This window comes from Homarus americanus, unplaced genomic scaffold, assembly GCF_018991925.1.
Source record: "Homarus americanus isolate GMGI-L3 unplaced genomic scaffold, GMGI_Hamer_2.0 scaffold58074, whole genome shotgun sequence".
Taxonomy (NCBI): Eukaryota; Metazoa; Arthropoda; class Malacostraca; order Decapoda; family Nephropidae; genus Homarus; species Homarus americanus.
The window spans coordinates 2,602,711-2,626,705 of NW_024729094.1; the positions used below are offsets into that span (position 1 = coordinate 2,602,711).

General features: G+C 41.5%; 1 protein-coding gene across 5 annotated transcripts in view; it reads right to left on the reverse strand.

Annotated features, from left to right (window-relative positions):
* The window catches only part of LOC121866311 (synapse-associated protein 1-like), an 89,480-nt gene that overhangs the window by 37,947 nt on the left and 27,538 nt on the right, over positions 1-23,995 (reverse strand). For 4 of the 5 annotated variants that reach the window (XM_042365930.1, XM_042365928.1, XM_042365932.1 and 1 more), the window contains exon 4: positions 18,578-18,724. In XM_042365930.1, the coding sequence (XP_042221864.1) occupies positions 18,578-18,724 (147 nt within the window). The remainder of the gene's footprint in view (positions 1-18,577; positions 18,725-23,995) is intronic. The other variant, XM_042365931.1, reaches the window with a different exon arrangement.

The window sequence follows — 23,995 nt, forward strand, 5'->3', positions numbered from 1 at the left end:
TTTGTAGATAATTTATTTACAATGATAATGCAACAAACCCCATCTCTCTATCTCAAATAGCAAACTTGCTATGACTCAACACGTACAATTATCTCGTGTGGTGCAGTCAAGTGTGGTGAGGTTAGTGACCGGCCAGACCCCGAGCGTCTCGCTGTTAAATGTTTGGATCAGTGGACAAGTGAACGGGAAAGGATCTGTTGTCGATAGCGTAGCAATACATGAGAAAGCACGTAGCTTGTATGCTCATGTTGTGAAAACTGAGGGGGCAGGGAGTGATGCTGTGACTGTGACTAATTTCCAAGAAAGCAAAGGGTGGTTTGAAAATTTTAAACGCTGCTTTGCTTTACATAATGTGAAGCTTCAGGGAGAGGCTGGATCAGCAGACAAAGAGGCAGAGCACTTCAAGTCCATGCTACTGGAATTGATAAAGGACTAAGAATGTGCCCTGGAGCAAGTGTTTAACGCTGATGAGACTGGCCTCTTTTATAATCATATGGATAACCGAATACATTACAAAGACTCAAAAAGTTGCTCCAGGGTTTAAAGCTTTCAAAGACAGGCTGACACTGTTATTTTGTGGTAATGCAGCAGGTGATTTTAAGTGCAAACCAGTGCTTGTGTACCATTCAGAAATCCCTGGGCATTAAGACGTAAAAATATGCTTCATTTGTCTGTTGTTTGGAAATCCTATACTTGTATAAAGGCCTGGGTGACTAGGATGCTCTTTAATGATTGGTTGGAGCATCATTTTGTGCATGAGGTCAAGGAATATCTCATGAAGAAGAATTTTTACTCAAATGTGTTGTTATTGTTGGATAATGTCCCAGGCCATGATACAGAAACACTTCAGTTCACTCATCTCAACGTGGAACTTATGTTCTTGTCCCCCAATACCACTTCAAATCTGCAACCAATGGATCAAGGCGCCATCAAGACATTTATGTCATATTACACGAAGAATGTCTATTGGCGAGCAACTGAAACAATAGATGCTGTGCATATGAAACATTGATGGAATTCTGGAAGGCATTTAACATCAAAGACTGCCTTGACATTATAAAAATGTCTTGGAATGAAGTGAAGCCTTCCACCATGAATGTATGCTGGCACCAACTTTGGCCTGAAATTGTTCATGATTTCAGGGGATCTCTGACACTTGGCAAGGAAATTGCAGAAATTGTAAAACTTGCAGAAGATATTGAAGGTGAGGGTTTAAATGACATGCAGAAAGAGGAGGCGAAATGAACAGTTGGACTCGCAGATGACAGTAAAAGTGATGATGATGAAGTGGAACCAGTAAAACCTAAATTAACAAATAAGGCTATGTCTGAATTCCTCCTGAAAGCAAATAAACTTGTTGCGAAGTGTTTTGACATAGATCCAATAATGGAGAGAAGTTTGAAGTTCAAAAGGGCCCCTGATGATGTTTGTGTACAGTGATCCCTCGGTTAATGAACACCTCGGTTAACGAAATTTCGGTTAACGAATTACCTTCCATAAGAATATTCAATTCGGTTAACGAAAAAAATTCGGTTTACGAATTCCTTACAAATTCCTCTCAAAATGTTTTCGCTTGCTCACCAGCTGGAATATTAGTCTGCCAATACAGTAATCGGTTCTAGGGCTTAAATTCGTTCCCATTTGAGTAAATATCAAGAAGGTTGTACTATTCAATAATTTTCCAAGTTTTATATTAAAAGTTTTAGTCATTTTAACAATTATTTAACATAACTGAAGTACAAGAAACTAGTTTTTAGTGCGCCAAACAGCCACTTGACTCACCCAGCATGGCGTCAGTTTGTGTCTCTGCTCAGTGGAGGTAACATCTTGCTTGAGACTCTCTTGAACATAAACTATTTTTACATCTTTACAGTACAATTATTGGCCATTCTGAAATTTATTTTACATATTGACGATATATTGTGCAGTGCAGTGTTGATTTAAAGAAAATAATCTTGAATTACACCCAGTGAACTTAAAATTTTATGGGTGAAATGACGGCATGAAACATGGGGTGATTTCTCTTTCACCCCCACTTCCTTCTCTTCTCCCTTCTCCTCCACCCCCACTTCTAATTCCCATCATCATCATCATCATCATCATCATCATCAACCAGGAGCCTTCTACATACACACCTCAAAGTAAGTGTACTTTACTGCATTTATTTTTAGTTTGTATGTAATTTTCGGTGAGCTGGAACCAATTACCCAAAATCCCATTGAAACAATGGTTTCGGTTAACGAAATTTTCGGTTAACGAACGACCTTCTGGAACGAATTGTGCTCGTTAACCGAGGGACCACTGTACAGTGTACTGAGAAATTATGAAAGATTTGCATAAAAATAGCAAACAACAGAAAACAGCAGACTTCTTGAGGCCGCGGTCACCCCAACCATCAACATCATCAGTCGAACCAGAACTCTATGAACCCCAACTATCAACATCATCTGCTGATCTGGAGCCTGAAGATGATGATCATAATGATCCTTTGGCTTAAGAAATAAAAATAATTTCATTTTCATCATCATCATCACTGAAGTCTTCTTCATCAATCACCGTCATCAGAAGGCTTCACAACATCTACAATATCATCGTCATCCTGGTTACGCTACAATCATCTAACCATGAATCGTTGAGTACAGTAATATGATTTTATAATGCTTATCATTAATATGTATAATTGTTTATAGTATGTTATTTTATTATTATCATAAGTGTGCATTATGTAAATGTTTAAAAGGTATTCATTTCACGTGATATGAGTCCATACGAGGCCACCATCCCACCACCCTATTTTTCCCATAAGAAGTTAAGTTTGCCCAATGCGATTTTGCCCAACAAGCAGTTAGTTTTCAAGGAACCTAACCCCCACACTGAGCAAGGGTTTACAGTACTGTGTACCTTTACAAAATGTTTTCTAATATTTACAAACAATTATATCTGCTTCCATCAATAATCTCATATATATTTCCATTGCATAACACTAAACTATATTGTACTTACAACATCATTTTTATTTCCAATACAGTTACCTCACAATTAATCAATAATTTAAGGTCTAATAATTAATCTATGTAATTATTTCAACATACACAGGGTGACTGAGCCAGGAAAATTATATATTTTAATTTATTATATGAAAATCAATTCTTTATAAATTGATGATTTACTTTTATATTGAATAAAATTAAAATTTAATTCTAAAACTGACACTTTGTTGTGAAAATGATAAACTCCTGCAACAAATTTGAGAAACAGTAATTGACTGGAAAGAGAGTACGTATGCCTACTGCTTCCCACCACAGCTGACACATCTATTTTTGACATTGGAGGTACAGTGATCCCTCGGTTAACGAGCGCCTCGGTTAACAAGATTTCGGTTAACGATTTACCTTCCATAAGTTTCTTAACTTCGGTTAACAAGCAATCCCTCGATTAACGAGTCTTTTACGAGCCGACCTCAACATGTTTTCGCTTGCATTTGGTGGTCCAGCTGTAGTATTAGTCCGCCAATACAGTAATCGGTTTTAGGGCTTAAATTCCTTACTATTTTAGTATATATCAAGAAGTTTATACTATTCAATAATTTTAAAAGTTTAATATTAAATTTTTTACTCATTTTAACAATTATTGAACTTAACTGAAGGTAAAGACACTAGTTTCATGCGCGCCATCCAGCCTGGCAACACACCAAACAGGCGCCAGTCTCTCTCTCTTTTCAGTGGAGGGAACATCTTGCTTGAGACTCTCTTCAACTAAACGCTTTTTTCTGTGTTTGCATGCAAATTATTGGTCATTTTGAAATTTAATTTACATATTAACAATATATAATGCAGTGCAGTGTTAATTTAAGGAAAATAATCTTGAATTACACCAAGAGAACTAAAATTTTATGGGTGAAATGGCACCATGGGGAGACTTCTCTTCCACCCCAATGCCTTCTCTTCTCCCTTCTCCTCCACCCCCATTCTAATTCCCATCATCATCATCATCATCATCATCATCCAGGAGCCTTCTACATACACACCTCAAAGTAAGTTTACTTTTCTACCCTTTTGGTTGAATTTAGGCAATTTTCGGTGAGCTGGAACAAATTACCCAAAACCCATTGAAACAATGGTTTCGGTTAACGAGTTTTTCGGTTAACGAGCAACCTGCTGGAACAGATTGTGCTCATTAACCGAGGGACCACTGTATAATGAAAACTTTACTGTTCGGTATGGTCAGGATTAAACGTTTGCTCCCTCCCAAAATGAAGCAGTATCCATCCCAAATGAGATAAAACAACACACCCGCACCAGATGACAGTCAGGGTAAGTCAGTTTGGAGACTCAAGTTTCACCACGGGGAGCCAACTTTTGTACTGAGCTGAATAATACCAAGACTTACATAACACAAAATTAATGGCAATGTTTTTCAATTGTTAGGGGTGGCCCTCAATGATTACATAGAGACTCTTGAGGTGGAGGATATGTTAGGGGTGGCCCTGAATGATTACATAGACTCTTGAGGTGGAGGATATGTTAGGGGTGGCCCTGAATGACTATATAGTTACACTTGAGGTGAAGGATATGTTAGGGGTGGCCCTGAATGACTATATGGTTACACTTGAGGTGGAGGATATGTTAGGGGTGGCCCTGAATGATTACATAGACTCTTGAGGTGGAGGATATGTTAGGGGTGGCCCTGAATGACTATATAGTTGCACTTGAGGTGAAGGATATGTTAGGGGTGGCCCTGAATGACTATATAGTTACACTTGAGGTGGAGGATATGTCAGGGGTGGCCCTCAATGACTATATAGTTACACTTGAGGTGGAGGATATGTTAGGGGTGGCCCTGAATGATTACATAGACTTTGAGGTGGAGGATATGAGGGTGGCCCTGAATGACTATATAGTTACACTTGAGGTGAAGGATATGTTAGGGGTGGCCCTGAATGACTATATAGTTACACTTGAGGTGAAGGATATGTTAGGGGTGGCCCTGAATGACTATATAGTTACACTTGAGGTGAAGGATATGTTAGGGGTGGCCCTGAATGACTATATAGTTACACTTGAGGTGGAGGATATGTTAGGGGTGGCCCTGAATGACTATATAGTTACACTTGACGTGAAGGATATGTTAGGGGTGGCCCTGAATGACTATATAGTTACACTTGAGGTGAAGGATATGTTAGGGGTGGCCCTGAATGACTATATAGTTACACTTGAGGTGGAGGATATGTTAGGGGTGGCCCTGAATGACCTGAATGACTATATAGTTACACTTGAGGTGAAGGATATGTTAGTGGCCCTGAATGACTATATAGTTACACTTGAGGTGGAGGATATGCCAGTGGCCCACCTGAAGGCTACACTTGAGGTGAACTATATAGATATGATATGTTAGGGGTGGCCCTGAATGACTATATAGTTACACTTGAGGTGAAGGATATGTTAGGGTGGCCTGAATGACTATAGTTACACTTGCCCTGAATGACTATATAGTTACACTTGAGGTGAAGGATATGTTAGGGGTGGCCCTGAATGACTATATAGTTACACTTGAGGTGGAGGATATGTTAGGGGTGGCCCTGAATGACTATATAGTTACACTTGAGGTGGAGGATATGTTAGGGGTGGCCCTGAATGACTATATAGTTACACTTGAGGTGAAGGATATGTTAGGGGTGGCCCTGAATGACTATATAGTTACACTTGAGGTAGAGGATATGTTAGGGGTGGCCCTGAATGACTATATAGTTACACTTGACATGAAGGATATGTTAGGGGTGGCCCTGAATGACTATATAGTTACACTTGAGGTGAAGGATATGTTAGGGGTGGCCCTGAATGACTATATAGTTACACTTGAGGTGAAGGATATGTTAGGGGTGGCCCTGAATGACTATATAGTTACACTTGACGTGAAGGATATGTTAGGGGTGGCCCTGAATGACTATATAGTTACACTTGAGGTGAAGGATATGTTAGGGGTGGCCCTGAATGACTATAAAGTTACACTTGAGGTGGAGGATATGTTAGGGGTGGCCCTGAATGACTATATAGTTACACTTGAGGTAAGTGGTGGAGAAAAATATCCTTTGGAATGGTGTTTATACAGTGACACTCATCCTGGTATAGAGTAATTTTAATTTTGCAAAAGAAGCCAGTGGACTCCCATCAGTAAGGTGGACAATGGCAGACTGCATGTAAGCTAAGTAAGTTGGTCATGATAGAGATGAATGTTAGAGTTACTTGAAGAACATGAGATGATAAGGAGGAGCTTGTTGCTTCTTGGACATGCTGAAAGATGTAACTGAAGGAGAAGAGTCATAGAAGCTCAGATAAACAGTTTTGTGAAAGGATGTGGAAAAAACACATGGAAGGTGCTTGGTACCAGGAGAAAATGACCATGGTAAAAGAATACATACGCTATACATCAGCAAATTTGTGTTAATAGTGTTTATTCCCTACACAAAGACATCTGTAAGTATGTAGGGTGAAGATACTAAACAATAAGTTCTTCTGGATGTCAATTATTTGCTACTGTGGACATACCATACAAAGTTCCCCATGATGGAGGAAGCTGTTAATGCAACATAGTATACTATAATATACCTTGAGAAATTTCTGTATAGTGCTTTACTTTGCAATATGCTATACTGTGTAAGGTGTGTTAACCCGTAGGTTAGTTTAGATCAGAGTATCAAAGTGTGTAGCTGTTAGATTAGAGCATGTCACAGCAGTACAATGACCTATCAACTTGGTCTTGCCGACTAGCCTCCCATGGATCAAAGGAAGAACTGTGTTGAAGAAGTGTGTTTTAAACAAGACTTGACTTTTAGAGAAACTTTCAAGAAACACAATGCCCTTTTTCACTATATTATAGAAATTACATTAATTATGAGTCACAGCTATTAAGTAACAGAACACATGAGAGAACTGTGCAGTTTCTAATTGGCTGTGAGCATTGAGAGGAAAATACAATTCTAAAAGTCTCAAAGGTGGAAGAAGGAAGACACAAACTATGTTATGAGTTAGGGTAAAATACTCTTCTAAGCAGTGGGATGTCTTCCAGTGTTCACAAGACTAAACTCACTCCAACGTGTTCTGAAGTGTTACAATATAGGTTCTCTCCACATGTCTTTATGTTTATATCTACTGACTTACCTCACATATATTATTAAGAGTTAAACTTCCCAGACAAACTTTCCACATCTCTTAACACCACAAACTCTTTGTTTATATACCACGACAAACATCAGATCAAAAATTCTTCTTTCCATCCATTTTTAATACAGTAATATCTCCGTTAGCCGGAATACCTCAAACCCGGAAATCTCCGATAGCCGGAATTGAAATTTGCTGGGAAAATTATTCCCAAACCCAGAATTTTTAAAAAAAATTCCGACTTTACGAACAAATTTTCCGTGGTTAAAAATCGAGAGAATTTTCTGAAAATGTCTCGAATAAAAATGAAAGTTTTTTTGTGTGTGTGGGGGGGGAGGGCAGGGGATAAGTGGTCTCATATTATCATATTACTGACCTTCTGATGGAATGTCAGGTCACCCTTTCTTGGGTGGGGGATTAGTGGGTCTCATGATGTGAAGATGTCTTGAATAAACACGAAACCTTCAGTATTTTCAGGGAGATTGTGGTAAATACAGTATAAGTATATATGAACAAAGTTGTATCCCTTCAACATTACATTACATAACATTTTAAAATATGGAGTGAGAAAGCAAAAAGGTGTGGGTAAATAGAGAGATGGAGTGAAAAGGAGTGGTAACATGCACCAATGTTGCCAAGCGATAAGCTCCTCAACAGCTGATCTAAATTTGCCTCCACGCAGTCACACAACAAGACCCTCACTGGATGCTTGTTGTCTTAATTCCCATGTGTGTGTGTGTGTGTGTGTGTGTGTGTGTGTGTGTGTGTGTGTGTGTGTGTGTATGGTGTGTGTGTGTGTGTGTGTGTGTGTGTGTGTGTGTGTGTGTGTGTGTGTGTGTGTGTGTGTGTATGTAAGTGTGTGTGTGTGTGTGTGTGTGTGTGTGTGTATAAGTGTGTGTGTGTGTGTGTGTGTATGTGTGTGTGTGTGTGTGTGTATGTAAGTGTGTGTGTGTGTGTATGTAAGTGTGTGTGTGTGTGTATGTAAGTGTGTGTGTGTGTGTGTATGTAAGTGTGTGTGTGTGTAAGTGTGTGTGTGTGTGTGTGTGTGTAAGTGTGTGTGTGTGTGTGTTTTGAGCTTGCCAAACACATTGTAGGATATGAAGAAGTTGATGAAGAGTTTGTTCAGGAGTCAGGTGGTGGGAATCCAGGAAAAAAAGACACAGGAAAAAAGGCACGGAAAAAAAACCTAACCTAACCTAACTTAACCTAACCTACGTGCATCATATATAAATTGTGTTGTCAATATGTAAAAGTCATGTATTGTCAGTTAATAGCTGTTTTAAAATATTTTTAGTTTTATTACCTTAATTGTGACTTTTTTCCTGACTTTTTTCCTAGCCAAAATTGTGACTTTTTTCCGTCCACCGGTGGTGAGGTGACAGGCCAAGACACTTACACAGCACACACATTAACAGCACTACTACCATTGTCTTTTAACAATTTACATTTAATTTTTATTAATTGACATATGATAGCTGGACTGGGCTACCTTTGCCTTTAGACAATTGATCAGTGAATAAACCTGGGCCTATGGAGACGCATTATACATTAGTGATGTCACGAAGCTTCAAAACTGCAACCACAACTTCTGAGCAACCATAAACTATCACAACCTGTACTCAAATGCACTAAGTTAATTACTTAAATTATTATGTCTGGTGCAAAATATGGGATGTTTATACTCAAATTAATCACTACCTTACAATAATTCCAGCAATGCATGTTATATTCTCCTAGGTCAAGTCAGTGACATTATATAAGTGAAAAGCTAAACCCCTTGCCTTTCATAATCCTTGATTAAGCGTTAATCTCCCCTCCTGGCTGTCGACACCCCACCTCCCAGCCAGCAGTGAGGGAGCACACGACATTGATAAAGATTTTGAAGAACATAAGAACACAAGTGACAGTAAAATACTTATTTTTACCTTCTAATTCGGCTTGTCATTTAAGGATATCATATTGGAAATGTGTCATAGAGGATCATTATGGTATCAAATTCATCTCTTTAACATTAATACAGTAAATATTATAACATTTGTTGTGAACTAGGGAGAAGGGTCCATTTAGGGATGAAAGTGACCGTGCCACCCTCCTCCCCTAAGGGTCGCCTCACTGTTTGTCTACTGTACTGACTCATTTATGATACAACACTATTGTTTATTTGTTTTTCATTAATTAGTAAAGATATGTTACTGTAATAATCTGTACTTATTATTACCTGTACCCTTCATATACAATACAATATAGTACTATGTATACACCTCATAGGTAAAAAATGTCATTCAAGACATCTTCAGGTCATAAAATCCACTAATCCCCCACCCAACAATGGGTGACCTGCACTAGCGTAGCTAGGGGGGGGGGCGGTCCGCCCCGGGCGGCACTTTTGGGGGGCGGCACTTTTGGGTCTGCTCATCACCCATATCTGCAGCTACTGGAGACGTTAATCCATCCCTTTGTATCGGCGGCAAGTTAATCCTTGTCGTGTCTGACCTAACACCTGACCCACATCATCACGGCCACGTCATGAGCTACACCCTTGCTATGCGCCCCCCCCCCGCCACACACACACAACCTGTAACCTGTTGAGGATTAAGGAAACAACTTCAAACAAGTACGCCAGTGAGCTCATGTGGTGTGGGTCAGGTGTTAGGTCAGACACGACGAGGATTAACTTGCCGCCGATACAAATGGAAGGATTAACGTCTCCAGTAGCTGCAAAACCATGCAGTCTCGGGTCATATAAGTTATGTACAGCCGACCAATCCACCAGTTACAAGCAATTCACATCAGTTCTGCACAAGTCTCCATCGTGACAAGACGAGGGGAGGCTAGACGACTTTTAAGTTCTCTTATGTTTTCGATCCAGTTATTTACTTCGTTGGAAGACATAATACTATAAGGTAAGAAATATTAAAGTATTGGTTAAAAAATATTGATGTGACTTTTGCTGCGGTACTGATATTAAATATTAAGATTTTGTTTCACAGCATTGCGATTTTATACTAAGACACTATCCTCACTGGGGTACAGACAAAAGCCCCCCAGACGAAAGCCACCCAGACAAAAGCCCGCTACTTTGATCGGGGTGGCTTTTGTCTGACAACAGTAAGGGCTTTCAAAAGTTACGGACATAATTAAATAGTTGAGGGTAAAATATACTGTTCTTCTCTGTGGTTAATTATTGGTTAGGTTAGGGTTGGGTTAGGTTAAGTTAGGTTAGGTTGGGTTAGGTTAGGTTAGGGTTAGGGTTGTCAGACAAAAGCCACCCCGATCAAAGTAGGGGGCTTTTGTCTGGGTGGCTTTCGTCTGGGGGGCTTTTGTCTGGCTGGCTTTCGTCGGGGGGGGGGGCTTATGTCAGACATCCATTTTCACTGTACTCTGAGTCTGTAATTTTAGATTAATTTGCTACTTTTTACATTTCCATTGTATTACATTGATACTAGTGTCATTATACCGTGATTTTAGATCAAGCTGTTTGCTACTTCCTATGTCTCCTACTATTCAGAACGAGTTTATAGAAATTTTGGGAGAAAACGTAAGAAGCAAAGTTATCAAGCAAGTAAAAGAAGCAAAGTACTTTTCCATGATATTCGACAGCACTCCTGATATTTCACATAAGGATCAAACGAGCCAAGTTTTACGCTATGTTATGATCGATGGAGATAAAGTGAAGGTTGTGGAATCATTTGTCGATTTCATTGAAACAAAAGGTAAAACCGCCGAGAATATTTCAATGATGATTTTGGAAAAATTAGAGAAAGAAGGAATTGATATTCAAAATTGTAGAGGGCAAGCATATGATAATGCTGCGGTGATGGCTGGTGTTCATACTGGTGTTCAGAAACGTATCAAGGAAATTAATAAAAAAGCAGAATTTGTCGCTTGTACAAATCACTCGCTGAATTTGGCGGGTGTTCATGCAGCTTCTGTTGCTGTGAATTCTGTTACCTTTTTTGGATGTGTGGAACGTTTGTTTGTATTTTTTTCTTCATCAACCCATCGCTGGGATGTTCTAACTTCAGTCACTGGTGAAAGTGTCAAGCGCATAATAGAAACTCGGTGGAGTGCGAGGGGAGAAGCTGTAAGTGTTGTAAAGAAACATTTCTCAAAAATCTTAAGTGCCCTAGAAAAGTTAACTGGTGAAGAAGAAAATACAGCTACCAGGGCAGATGCTGGTGTTCTACTTGGTGCGTTGCAATCATTTTCCTTTTTGTGCTTTCTTGGCCTGTGGGGACCCGTCCTTCTAGAAATTAACGACACACAGACTTACCTCCAAACCAAGGGCTTGAACATACAACAATGTGATATAAAACTCAGGGCATTAGAAACATTTCTAGTTGAAAACAGGGACAAGCTAGTGAGTAATGGAGTTAACTATGCCAAAGAAATTTGCAATGATCTGGGGATAGTCATGGAGCGTCAGCGTCGACCCAAAAAGAAGAAACAAATGTTTGGTGAAGGATCACGAGATGCTGAATTGCCATACGACATTGAATTGAGGAGAAAAATGTTTTCTTCGCTGGACAGAGTGATCCAAGAAATAACTTTGAGATTTCAACAGCTTCATGAACTTGCTGAGAAATATGCCTTCCTTACCCCATTGAATCTTTTGGATGATAAATATGAGTGTCAAATAGATCACGATCACGACGACATTGATAAAGAGGAGTTCCTCGTTGAGAGAAAAAGACTTCAGCATTTTGTTGCTGTTGCTGCTATAACTATTAAAGACAGAATACAGACGTGGAAAGAAGGCCCCCTTGAACTTTTGCAGTTTATTCAAAAGTATAACCTTGGGAACTCGGTTCCAAATATAGTAATAATGCTGAGGATTTTCCTCACAATTGCTGTTAGTGTTGCTACCTGTGAGAGGAGTTTTTCGAAACTAAAACTGATCAAGAATTACTTAAGATCTACTATGAGCACCTTGCGGTTGAGAAATCTTGCCATACTGTCTATAGAGCGACAATTGACAGATGAAATAGTTTTTGACAATGTCATTGAAGAATTTGCCAACAAAAAAACAAAAAAAGTTACTTAGTAGAAAGTTGTAGTTTTCATTTCAGAAATAAAGATGGTCCTAATTTTTACACTTTTTTACTTTTTTCCCTATCCTATATGTCGTTTTTGCTTTTTGTTTAACTGTTACTTATAAAGTTTAAGTATGTTTGGGGTGTATTTAAAGCATACTATATTTGAGTATGTGAAAGTACAGTAATATTATAATGGTACACAAACTATTTAATATATATATATATATATATATATATATATAAGAGTGAGTCACTGTGCAATATGTATTTTTTGTGGGGGCACGGGGGTGGGGGGCGGCAAACTCAAGGGCCGCCCCGGGCGGCACACACTCCAGCTACGCCACTGGTGACCTGACATTGCATCAGTAACGTAACCCAATAATCTCCCACCAAACCTTCATCACAAGTGTTAAGACGTGAGTAATTATGTATTACAGTCAAATGAGTGAAGTGTCTGCCTATTCTAGGCTAAAGATGACAGGACCTGCTGGAGTACAATATATACAGTACACAAGAACACTTGCCAACAGTGCGTATCAGAGACGTGACCAATCGGCCAAGCGGCTAACGAGCCGATCAGTGGTGAAGAGGATAAAAGTAACACAGCTATATTCACACCTGTATCATATAGAGCTTTTGTTTTTAAAATATGTTTATTTAAACAATTTTTTAGATAAAGTATACAGGATTATTTTGATAAAAATATGGTGTCTAATGAAATTAGAACTGATTTTTTTATAAAAGAATAAAATTTCCACCATTTTATCATCAAAATATTTCGTTTAAGGATGTTGTATTGGAAACGTCTCGGAGGGAATTTATTAAGGATCCTTATGGTATCAAATTCATCTCCCAATGACAATTAGCCATGGTTGAGTGAGGAAGGGGGAAGTGGCCATACTACCACCCCCAAAAAAATCTCACACACACACACACACACACACACACACACACACACACACACACACACACACACACACACACACACACACACACACACACACACACACACACACACACACACACACACACACACACACACACACACACACACACACACACACACACACACACACACACACACACACACACACACACACACACACACACACACACACCACACACACACACACACACACACACACACACACACACACACACACACACACACACACACACACACACACACACACACACACACACACACACACACACACACACACACACACACACACACACACACACACACACACACACACACACACACACACACACACACACACACACACACACACACACACACACACACACACACACACACACACACACACACACACACACACACACACACACACACACACACACACACACACACACACACACACACACACACACACACACACACACACACACACACACACACACACACACACACACACACACACACACACACACACACACACACACACACACACACACACACACACACACACACACACACACACACACACACACACACACACACACACACACACACACACACACACACACACACACACACACACACACACACACACACACACACACACACACACACACACACACACACACACACACACACACACACACACACACACACACACACACACACACACACACACACACACACACACACACACACACACACACACACACACACACACACACACACACACACACACACACACACACACACACACACACACACACACACACACACACACACACACACACACACACACACACACACACACACACACACACACACACACACACACACACACACACACACACACACACACACACACACACACACACACACACACACACACACACACACACACACACACAGTTTGACTGTTTGAGTGATCCATCAAGTCTAAGCACACACACACACACACCACACACACACACACACACACACACACACACACACACACACACACACACACACACACACACACACACACACACACACACACACACACACACACACACACACACACACACACACACACACACACACACACACACACACACACACACACACACACACACACACACACACACACACACACACACACACACACACACACACACACACACACACACACACACACACACACACACACACACACACACACACACACACACACACACACACACACACACACACACACACACACACACACACACACACACACACACACACACACACACACACACACACACACACACACACACACACACACACAGTTTGAGCTGTTTGAGCTGATCCCCATCTGTTATATATGTCTTATTTGTTCACTTATGTTACTTGTATTATTTGTAATTGTAACCCATTCCCCAAATATGTAACTGTATATTTTCAGCCTCTGCTGGCCTCTTTCAATAAACCGTTAATACCATATACATATATTACATATTACACACACACACACACACACACACACACACACACACACACACACACACACCCTCCAACAACCACCCACACACACACACACCCTCCAACAACCACCCACACACACACACCCTCCAACAACCACCCACACACACACACACCCTCCAACAACCACCCACACACACCCTCCAACAACCACCCACACACACACACCCTCCAACAACCACCCACACACACACACACCCTCCAACAACCACCCACACACACACACACCCTCCAACAACCACCCACACACACACACCCTCCAACAACCACCCACACACACACACCCTCCAACAACCACCCACACACACACACCCTCCAACAACCACCCACACACACACACACCCTCCAACAACCACCCACACACACACACACACCCCTCCAACAACCACACACACACCCTCCAACAACCACCCACACACACACCCTCCAACAACCACCCACACACACACCTCCAACAACCACCCACACACACACCCCACCCCTCAACACCATCCACACACCCACCCTCAACACCATCCACACACCCCTACATCACCCACCAACACCATCCACACACACACACCCCTCCAACAACCACATACACACCACACCTCCCCAACTTCACACCCCCAACATCACACCCCCACACACACACCCCAACATCACACCTCCCCACACACACACACCCCAACATCACACCTCCCCACATACACACCCCAACATCACACCTCCCCACACACACCCAACATCACACCTCCCCACACACACACCCCAACATCACACCTCCCCACATACACACCCCCAACATCACACCTCCCCCCACACACACCCCAACATCACCCCTCCCACACACACACACACACACCCCAACATCACCTCCCCACACACACACACACACACCCATCACCCCTCCCCACACACACACACCCCCAACACCCCCTCCCACACACACACACACCCCAACATCACACCCTCCCCACACACACCCCAACATCACCCCTCCCCACACACACACACACCCCAACATCACCCCTCCCCACACACACACACACACCCCCAACATCACTCCCTCCCCACACACACACACACACCCCAACATCACACCCTCCCCATACACACACCCCAACATCACACCCCTCCCCACACACACACCCCAACATCACACCTTCCCCACACACACCCCAACATCACCCCTCTCCACACACACACACACACACCCCAACATCACCCTCCCCACACACACACACACACCCCCAACATCACCCCTCCCCACACACACACACACACCCCAACATCACCCCTCCCCACACACACACACACACACCCAACATCACCCCTCCCCACACACACCCCAACATCACCCCTCCCCACACACACACACACACCCCAACATCACCCCTCCCCCACACACACACACACCCCAACATCACCCCTCCCCACACACACACACACACACACCCCAACATCACCCTCCCCCACACACACACACACCCCCAACATCACCCTCCCACACACACACACACCCCAACATCACCTCCCACACACACACACACACCCCAACATCACCCTCCCCACACACACACACACCCCAACATCACCCCTCCCACACACACACACACCCCAACATCACCCTCCCCACACACACACACACCACCCACCCACATGCACTCCAACACTACTCACACACCCCTAACAAGGGAATTAAGACAGCAAACATAAGGAGTGAGGGTCTTACTGTGTGACAAATCTGTGTGTGTGTGACTGCATGGTAGCGAGTAAAATATCAGCTGTTAAAGAGTGCTTGGCAACACTCATTTCCACTCCATTTCTCTAATCACCCACACCTTTTTGCTTTCTCACTCAATATTTTAAAATGTTATGTAATGTAATGTTGAAGGAATACAACTTTGCTCATTTATACTTATATCTGTACTTACCACAATCTCTCTAAAAATACTTTAGGTTTCGTGTTTATTCAAGACATCTTCAGGTCATGAGACCCACTAATCCTCCACCCAAGAAAGGGTGACCTTACGTTCAATCAGGTCAGTTACACGAGAACAACTAAATCCCCACAGCTCCATGGGAGTGGAAAATAACAGTCTGCTGTAAGACACAGCTTCATTCATGCCCATATCATATAGATTTTTAATCTTAAAATATATTTACGGGTATTAAGACAAAGTTTTAGATAAATTATTCTGGATTATTATAGTAAAGAAATGGAATTTCTAACTTAATTAGAACTGCATTTATGGACTCTGGTAGTTTAGACTCAAGGATAACATCTCCAGAGCCCAGAAACGTTCTGGGGAAGTGGCGTAGTGTGCGTCTGAGCAAGAGGTCTAGTTTAGACACTGAACTTTTCCCAGTCACCGAAAAGGTGCCAGGGATATGGAATTTTTCCGGGTTTGAGAAAGTCGTCTGGTTAGCCGGAAATCTCTCATCCCTGGAAGTGATCTGCACCAATTGTTCCGGCTAATGGGGATATCACTGTATTTTTTCTTAGCCTTTTCTTCACTATACAGTCATCCCTTGGTTATAGCGCACTTGGTTATCGCGGTTTTCATTATCACGCCTCCATCAAAATCTGCACACCTGCTTATAGCATTTCGGAGAATTTGGTTATCACGCATTTGCCTCCATTTATTGAGGATAAAATCTTTCACCTACAAATTGACAATAACACATTTGCTGTAATCAGACTCATCTAGTTGTCTCAATAATTACAACCCCAGTTGCAATTGGGGTTGCAATTTCAAATTCTGTGTCATTACTAAGGAATAACGAAGTCTCTGGTGCTCTCTAAGATTGAGAGAAAACGGAGGACTCAGGACTCCTGAAGTAATAGAAAATGGACTCCTATGACGGGGCACTCAAATAAAGAAAGCATAGCTACATGTTTTGTGGACTACCTGTACAGTATTGAGCATACCCTTTTCATCACTTTGTAATACACCTAGTCATGCCTATGTGTGTTTCTGATAATTACCATAACATTATATCTTTAGTGGTCAGAATGAAAGCTGTGCAAAGACACGCACTCATACATGCTACTCAGACTGACAGACTTGACAAGTTTTACCAACCATAAAGACAGTTGAAGCTTTAAACATCACTCACAATGGGTCTTGAATATTCCAACTGTAATCAGACATACCTAAGTTGCCTCAACAATTGCAACCCCAGTTGCAATATCAAATTCTGTGTCATTACTAAGGAATAACGAAGTCTCGGGTGCACTCTAAGATTGAGAGAAAACGGAGGACTCAGGACTCCTGAAGTGAGAGAAAATGGACTCCTGTGATGGGGGACCAAATAAAAAAAAAGCATAGCTACATGTTTTGTGGACTACAGTATTGAGCATACCCTTTTCATCACTTTGTAATAAACCTAGCCATGCCTATGTGTGTTTCTGATATTTAACATAACATTATATATATATATTTAGTGGGTCTAAATGGTCGTAAAATGGGAAAGTTGGGTTTGGGTCTTGGGTTCTGTACTTTCGTTATCGCGTTTTTCGTTATCAATCACTCGGCGTGGTTCCAATTAGGCATGATAACCAAGGGATGACTGTAGTTATAAAACTGTCACTGTACTGTAAATTACACTAATTTCATACTCCAATAAATACTCAAGATATTGTACTGTACTGTTCAAACAACAATCTGTGTGTGTAGCAATAGTTATGTCTCCAAGACTCACGTAAAGCTCTATCAAAAGAAATAAACAATTATACTATACAGTACTGCATATAGAAAAATATTAATTTCTTGTTATCCAACAATATGAAGAATAATTATTAAATTACTTGGCATGAACTATGGAATTCCCCTATTTCTGTTTATGAACTACAGGTAACACATTTTCCTGGCTCATACCCATCTACTTAAGGTTTACTATTTCTCTCTTACCTGAGGGTTTGGTGAGGTTAGAGATCCCTCGCTTCACTTCCTCCAGGTCTTTTGATGATGGCTGGAAAGAGTCTGAGACAAACTCGCTCTCTCCTCCATGGCTGGGACTGTCTGGGTGGTCCACGTCATCATCCTTACCCTTAGTTCCTGAGGAGATACTTTAACTGAAGAAACCAAATCTAGTTTCAAAATAACTTTTCTACTTCAAGGGATAAGGTTGTGATGTAACTTGTACTGTTCCTCAAAATTACTAATCCCTCAAAGAGATTTCCAGCAATTAAAAAATCTTGATAAAAGACTTGTAATGATGAAACGATTACATTCTTCCTGCTGCTGACCACCATCCACAAGGCTCAACAGTCGTCCATCATCACACTTCTCACTCATGTTATCTTTACACCTCCTCCTCAGTCTATTTATTCCTGTCACCTCATTTGTCTTAAAACATGAAAGTGTATGAAAAGAATATTAGTAAACAGTGAGTGTGGGGAAGCAAATTGTAATAATCAAAGAAATAAATACCTGTATATGAAGGTTTTACTGTACCTGTTAACATGTGATTCTACATACCTAAACTTTTTTTTACATCAATGAACATTACAATTGTATTTTAAGACTTTTAGTTTAGAGTTGAAATATAAATTTGATTAAATAAATCTGTTAAACTATTTTCTGCCTTCACATCATGATAAACGATGCAAAATCTTGTGTGATTACCAGAATAGTAGTGTACAGTTGTGTCACATCTTACACGGGGGTTACATGTTCTGAAGAGGGCGCACAAAGCCAAAAATGCAAATACAGTAGTCAAAATTACCAATGAAAATCCATTAATTCACCCACAAAGTACAGTATATGGTTATATATATATACAGTACTGTACCTATCAATAGTGCATCTCGTGACTTGGCTGGTTAGGCCTATTTAAGTTTAAATATGCACAGAGAGTTCCCAAAAAATAATTAAAATATGTAATTATCATAAGGTCACAAACATAAAGGGAATTAATCATTATGTGTGTAGAAGCAAGCACTGAGGGTGGGGGGAAGAGAGCTACAGCTGCCATTTCCTCACTCACTGCTCTGCTCTCTCACCGTCACCTGTTAAATAGCAACACAGTATTTTTTTGTTTTTATTATTATTTTTTTATTCCTCAAATTTACTGGTACAGTATAAATTATTTTATGTACAAAGAAAAGTTCTTACACACGCATACCTCCCACGCATCAAGCTCGTGACACAGTTCACTCAATCAAGCAGCTGAGCTGACTCACAGATGTGTGGAGGCCACCATGATAAGTGAGTACAGGGTATACAGTGACTTCACGTCACACATTTCAAGCCCAGTAACCCACCGCCTCATAACTCATTTACTTCCCACATATGCATTTTATTTTTCTAATTTTATAGTTTTATACAGGAAGTCCCCGACTTATGAACACCCACCGATACGAATGAGGTCCCATAATGTCAATTATTTTAAGAATCTGACATAAGTACAACTGGTTCTCAGTATTTATGTACGAGAATTAGTTTGTATGATATAGTGGTGAGGCGGAGCGATGCGTTGGGAGTGACGCACTGCACCCAGCCACACTCCTTGAGGGAGCATCAGTACGCTCTACCCTCACAGTATTAATGTGCATGATCGAGTGCAAACTGCTGGTTTTTGTTTATTATTTCACTCTTTTTCTGCTCCCATCATGGCTCCCAAACACAAACCTCATGCAAGTGATAGTAATGCATCCAAGAAAAGGAAAAACAATTACAATGGAAGTGAAAGTTGATGTATTTAAACGTTATGAAAAAGGTGAAACACTTTCAGTGATTGGTAAAGCATTGGGCTTCAGTTGGTCAATGGTCGGAATTAATTTTAACGTCAAAGAGAAAATTCTTGAACATGTAAAAGGACCTACACCAATGCACTCAACTGTGATAACAAAACAAAGAAGTGGATTGATAAATGATATGGAAAAATTGTTAGTGATATGGGTTGGAAATCAAAATCAACGGCATTTGCCTCTAAGTTTAGCCTTGATTCAAGAAAAAGCAAAAAGATTGCACGCTGACTTGAAGGCTAAATGTGGTGGTGAAAGTGATGGGGAAGATTTTGTCGCTAGTAGGGGCTGGTTTAATCGGTTCAAGACAAGGGCAAACTTACATAACAGTGACATGCAAGATGAAGCAGCTAGTGCAGATGAAGCTGCAGCAAGTGAATTTCCTTCTGTTTTAGCTAAAATAATTGAAGAAGGGGTTATTGTGTTGAGTAAGTTTTTAATATTGATGTGACTGGTTTACTTTGGAAAAGGAAGCCCGAGGCTGACCTTACTGCTGGGGTGCAATGCTGCAGGGGACTACAAACTAAAACCTTTGCTTATCTACTACTCAGAAAATCCTAGAGCATTGAAGGGTGTTTTTTAAGGCAGCACTTCCAGTTATCTGGAACCTAATAAGGCGGCTTGGGTGACACTGGCCCTTTTTGAAGACTGGTACCTTAATCATTTTATCCCTGAAGTGGAGCAGTATTGTATTTCAAAGTCAATACCTTTTAAAATTTTATTGGTACTTGACAATGCACCTGGCCATCCTGCACTTTTTGATGTTCATTGAAACATAAAATTGTGTTCTTACTTCCAAACACAACATCTGTCTTACAACCGATGGACCAGGGAGCTATTGCCTCATTTAAAGCATATTACACTAGTACCCCGATTTACGCGGTCAATTGAACCCACAGGGTACCGCGTAAAGTGAACATCAGAACATATGGGATTAATTCCAATAGAGACTGGCCCGACCCCCAAACTCCACTTTTTGACGACGCACAACTATGTTGTAGTAAAAATATTCTCTTAACTTTATGATGGTATGCACACACAATTAATAATTAAGAGAAATATCAATAATATTAGTTTTTTTTAACACTTACATTAGTAGAAAAGATGGCTGGGCACACAGGGATGGGCGGTTGGTTGTATCACTATCCACCACATAGGCTTGCAGGGCCTCTTTGTCAAACCCCTCAAAGTCCATATAAGTCCATATCCTCACTATCACTGACTTAGGCCAGCTGTGGTGGGTGGCGGGTGAAAAACTCGGTAATATTTTGATGACTGGGCGACCTTGTGCGCATCCTGCCCGCGCCGCTTCCCGCGTATATGAGTAGATGCACCACGGAGCGTGAAAGTTCGGTTCTGGCGAGGCACCGCGTAAATGAGAAATCGCGGAAAGTGAAACCGCGTAAAGCGGGGTAATACTGTACCTGAGAAGGGCATTTGCTCAAGCTATCAGGGCAACAGAACGAAAAGAGAGTAGGCCTTTAAAAGAATTTTGGAAGTCATAAAACATTTTTCATGCTGTGAGAAACATTGCAGATTCATGGGCTGAGTTAAAAGAAGCTAAAATGAATGGTGTTTGGAAAAAATTCTGCCCATAGTTTGTCCATGATTTCAGGGGCTTTAAAAATTATGTTGTGGAAGTGACACAGACAGTGGTAGACCTTGGGCACCAAATCCAGCCTGATATTCATGAGGATGATGTCACACAGTTGCTTGAGTCTCATACTGAAGAATTAAGCAATGAGGACCTGATTGAACTGGAGAAGCAAATTTTGTCAGAGGATGTAGAGGAAGCTAAAACTCCAGAACGAAAGTGATTGATTACAAAAGAAATGACAGATGGTTTCAAGCTTATTGAAGAAGGATTGTTTAAATTTTAACAGGAAGATCTCAACACAGCAAGAATCACCAAGATTCAAAGAGGTATTACTGAATGTCTATGATGCTACAAAATGATTTACGCAAAAAGAAGAAAGTTTCAGTTCAACCATCCTTTAAATTTTTTTTTAAGAAAGTCAAAAGGCAGCCAAAACCAGTCCCATCAACCTCTGCATCATCTACAGAACCAGTCCCATCAACCTCTGCATCATCTACAGAACCAGTCCCATCAACCTCTGCATCATCTACAGAACCAGTCCCATCAACCTCTGCATCATCTACAGAACCAGTCCCATCAACCTCTGCAGCATCTACAGAACCAGTCCCATCATCTACAGAACCAGTCCCATCAACCTCTGCATCATCTACAGAACCAGTCCCATCAACCTCTGCAGCAACTACAGAACCAGTCCCATCAACCTCTGCATCATCTACAGAACCAGTCCCATCAACCTCTGCAGCATCTACAGAACCAGTCCCATCAACCTCTGCATCATCTACAGAACCAGTCCCATCAACCTCTGCATCATCTACAGAACCAGTCCCATCAACCTCTGCATCATCTACAGAACCAGTCCCATCAACCTCTGCATCATCTACAGAACCAGTCCCATCAACCTCTGCATCATCTACAGAACCAGTCCCATCAACCTCTGCATCATCTACAGAACCAGTCCCATCAACCCCTGCAGCATCCTACAGAACCAGTCCCATCAACCCTCTGCAGCATCTACAGAACCAGTCCCATCAACCTCTGCATCAGCATCTACAGAACCAGTCCCATCAACCTCTGCATCATCTACAGAACCAGTCCCATCAACCTCTGCATCATCTACAGAACCAGTCCCATCAACCTCTGCATCATCTACAGAACCAGTCCCATCAACCTCTGCATCATCTACAGAACCAGTCCCATCAACCCTGCATCATCTACAGAACCAGTCCCATCAACCTCTCATCATCTTACAGAACCAGTCCCATCAACCTCTGCATCATCTAAGCAGTCCCATCAACCTCTGCAGCATCTACAGTCCCATCCAACCTCTGCAGCATCTACAGAACCAGTCCCATCAACCCCTGCAGCATCTACAGAACCAGTCCCATCAACCTCTGCAGCATCTACAGAACCAGTCCCATCAACCTCTGCAGCATCTACAGAACCAGTCCCATCAACCTCTGCAGCATCTACAGAACCAGTCCCATCAACCTGCATCATCTACAGAACCAGTCCCATCAACCTCTGCAGCATCTACAGAACCAGTCCCATCAACCTCTGCATCACAGAACCAGTCCCATCAACCTCTGCAGCATCTACAGAACCAGTCCCATCAACCTCTGCAGCATCTACAGAACCAGTCCCATCAACCTCTGTCATCTACAGAACCAGTCCCATCAACCTCTGCAGCTATCTCAACCTCTGCAGCAACAGAACCAGTCCCATCAACCTGCTCATCATCTCAGACCCCATCAACCTCTGCATCATCTACAGAACCAGTCCCATCAACCTCTGCAGCATCTACAGAACCAGTCCCATCAACCTCTGCAGCATCTACAGAACCAGTCCCATCAACCTCTGCATCATCTACAGAACCAGTCCCATCAACCTCTGCAGCATCTACAGAACCAGTCCCATCAACCTCTGCAGCATCTACATAGAAACTCCTCGCAAATCAAAAACCAGTTCCTTCTACCTCACCAAATT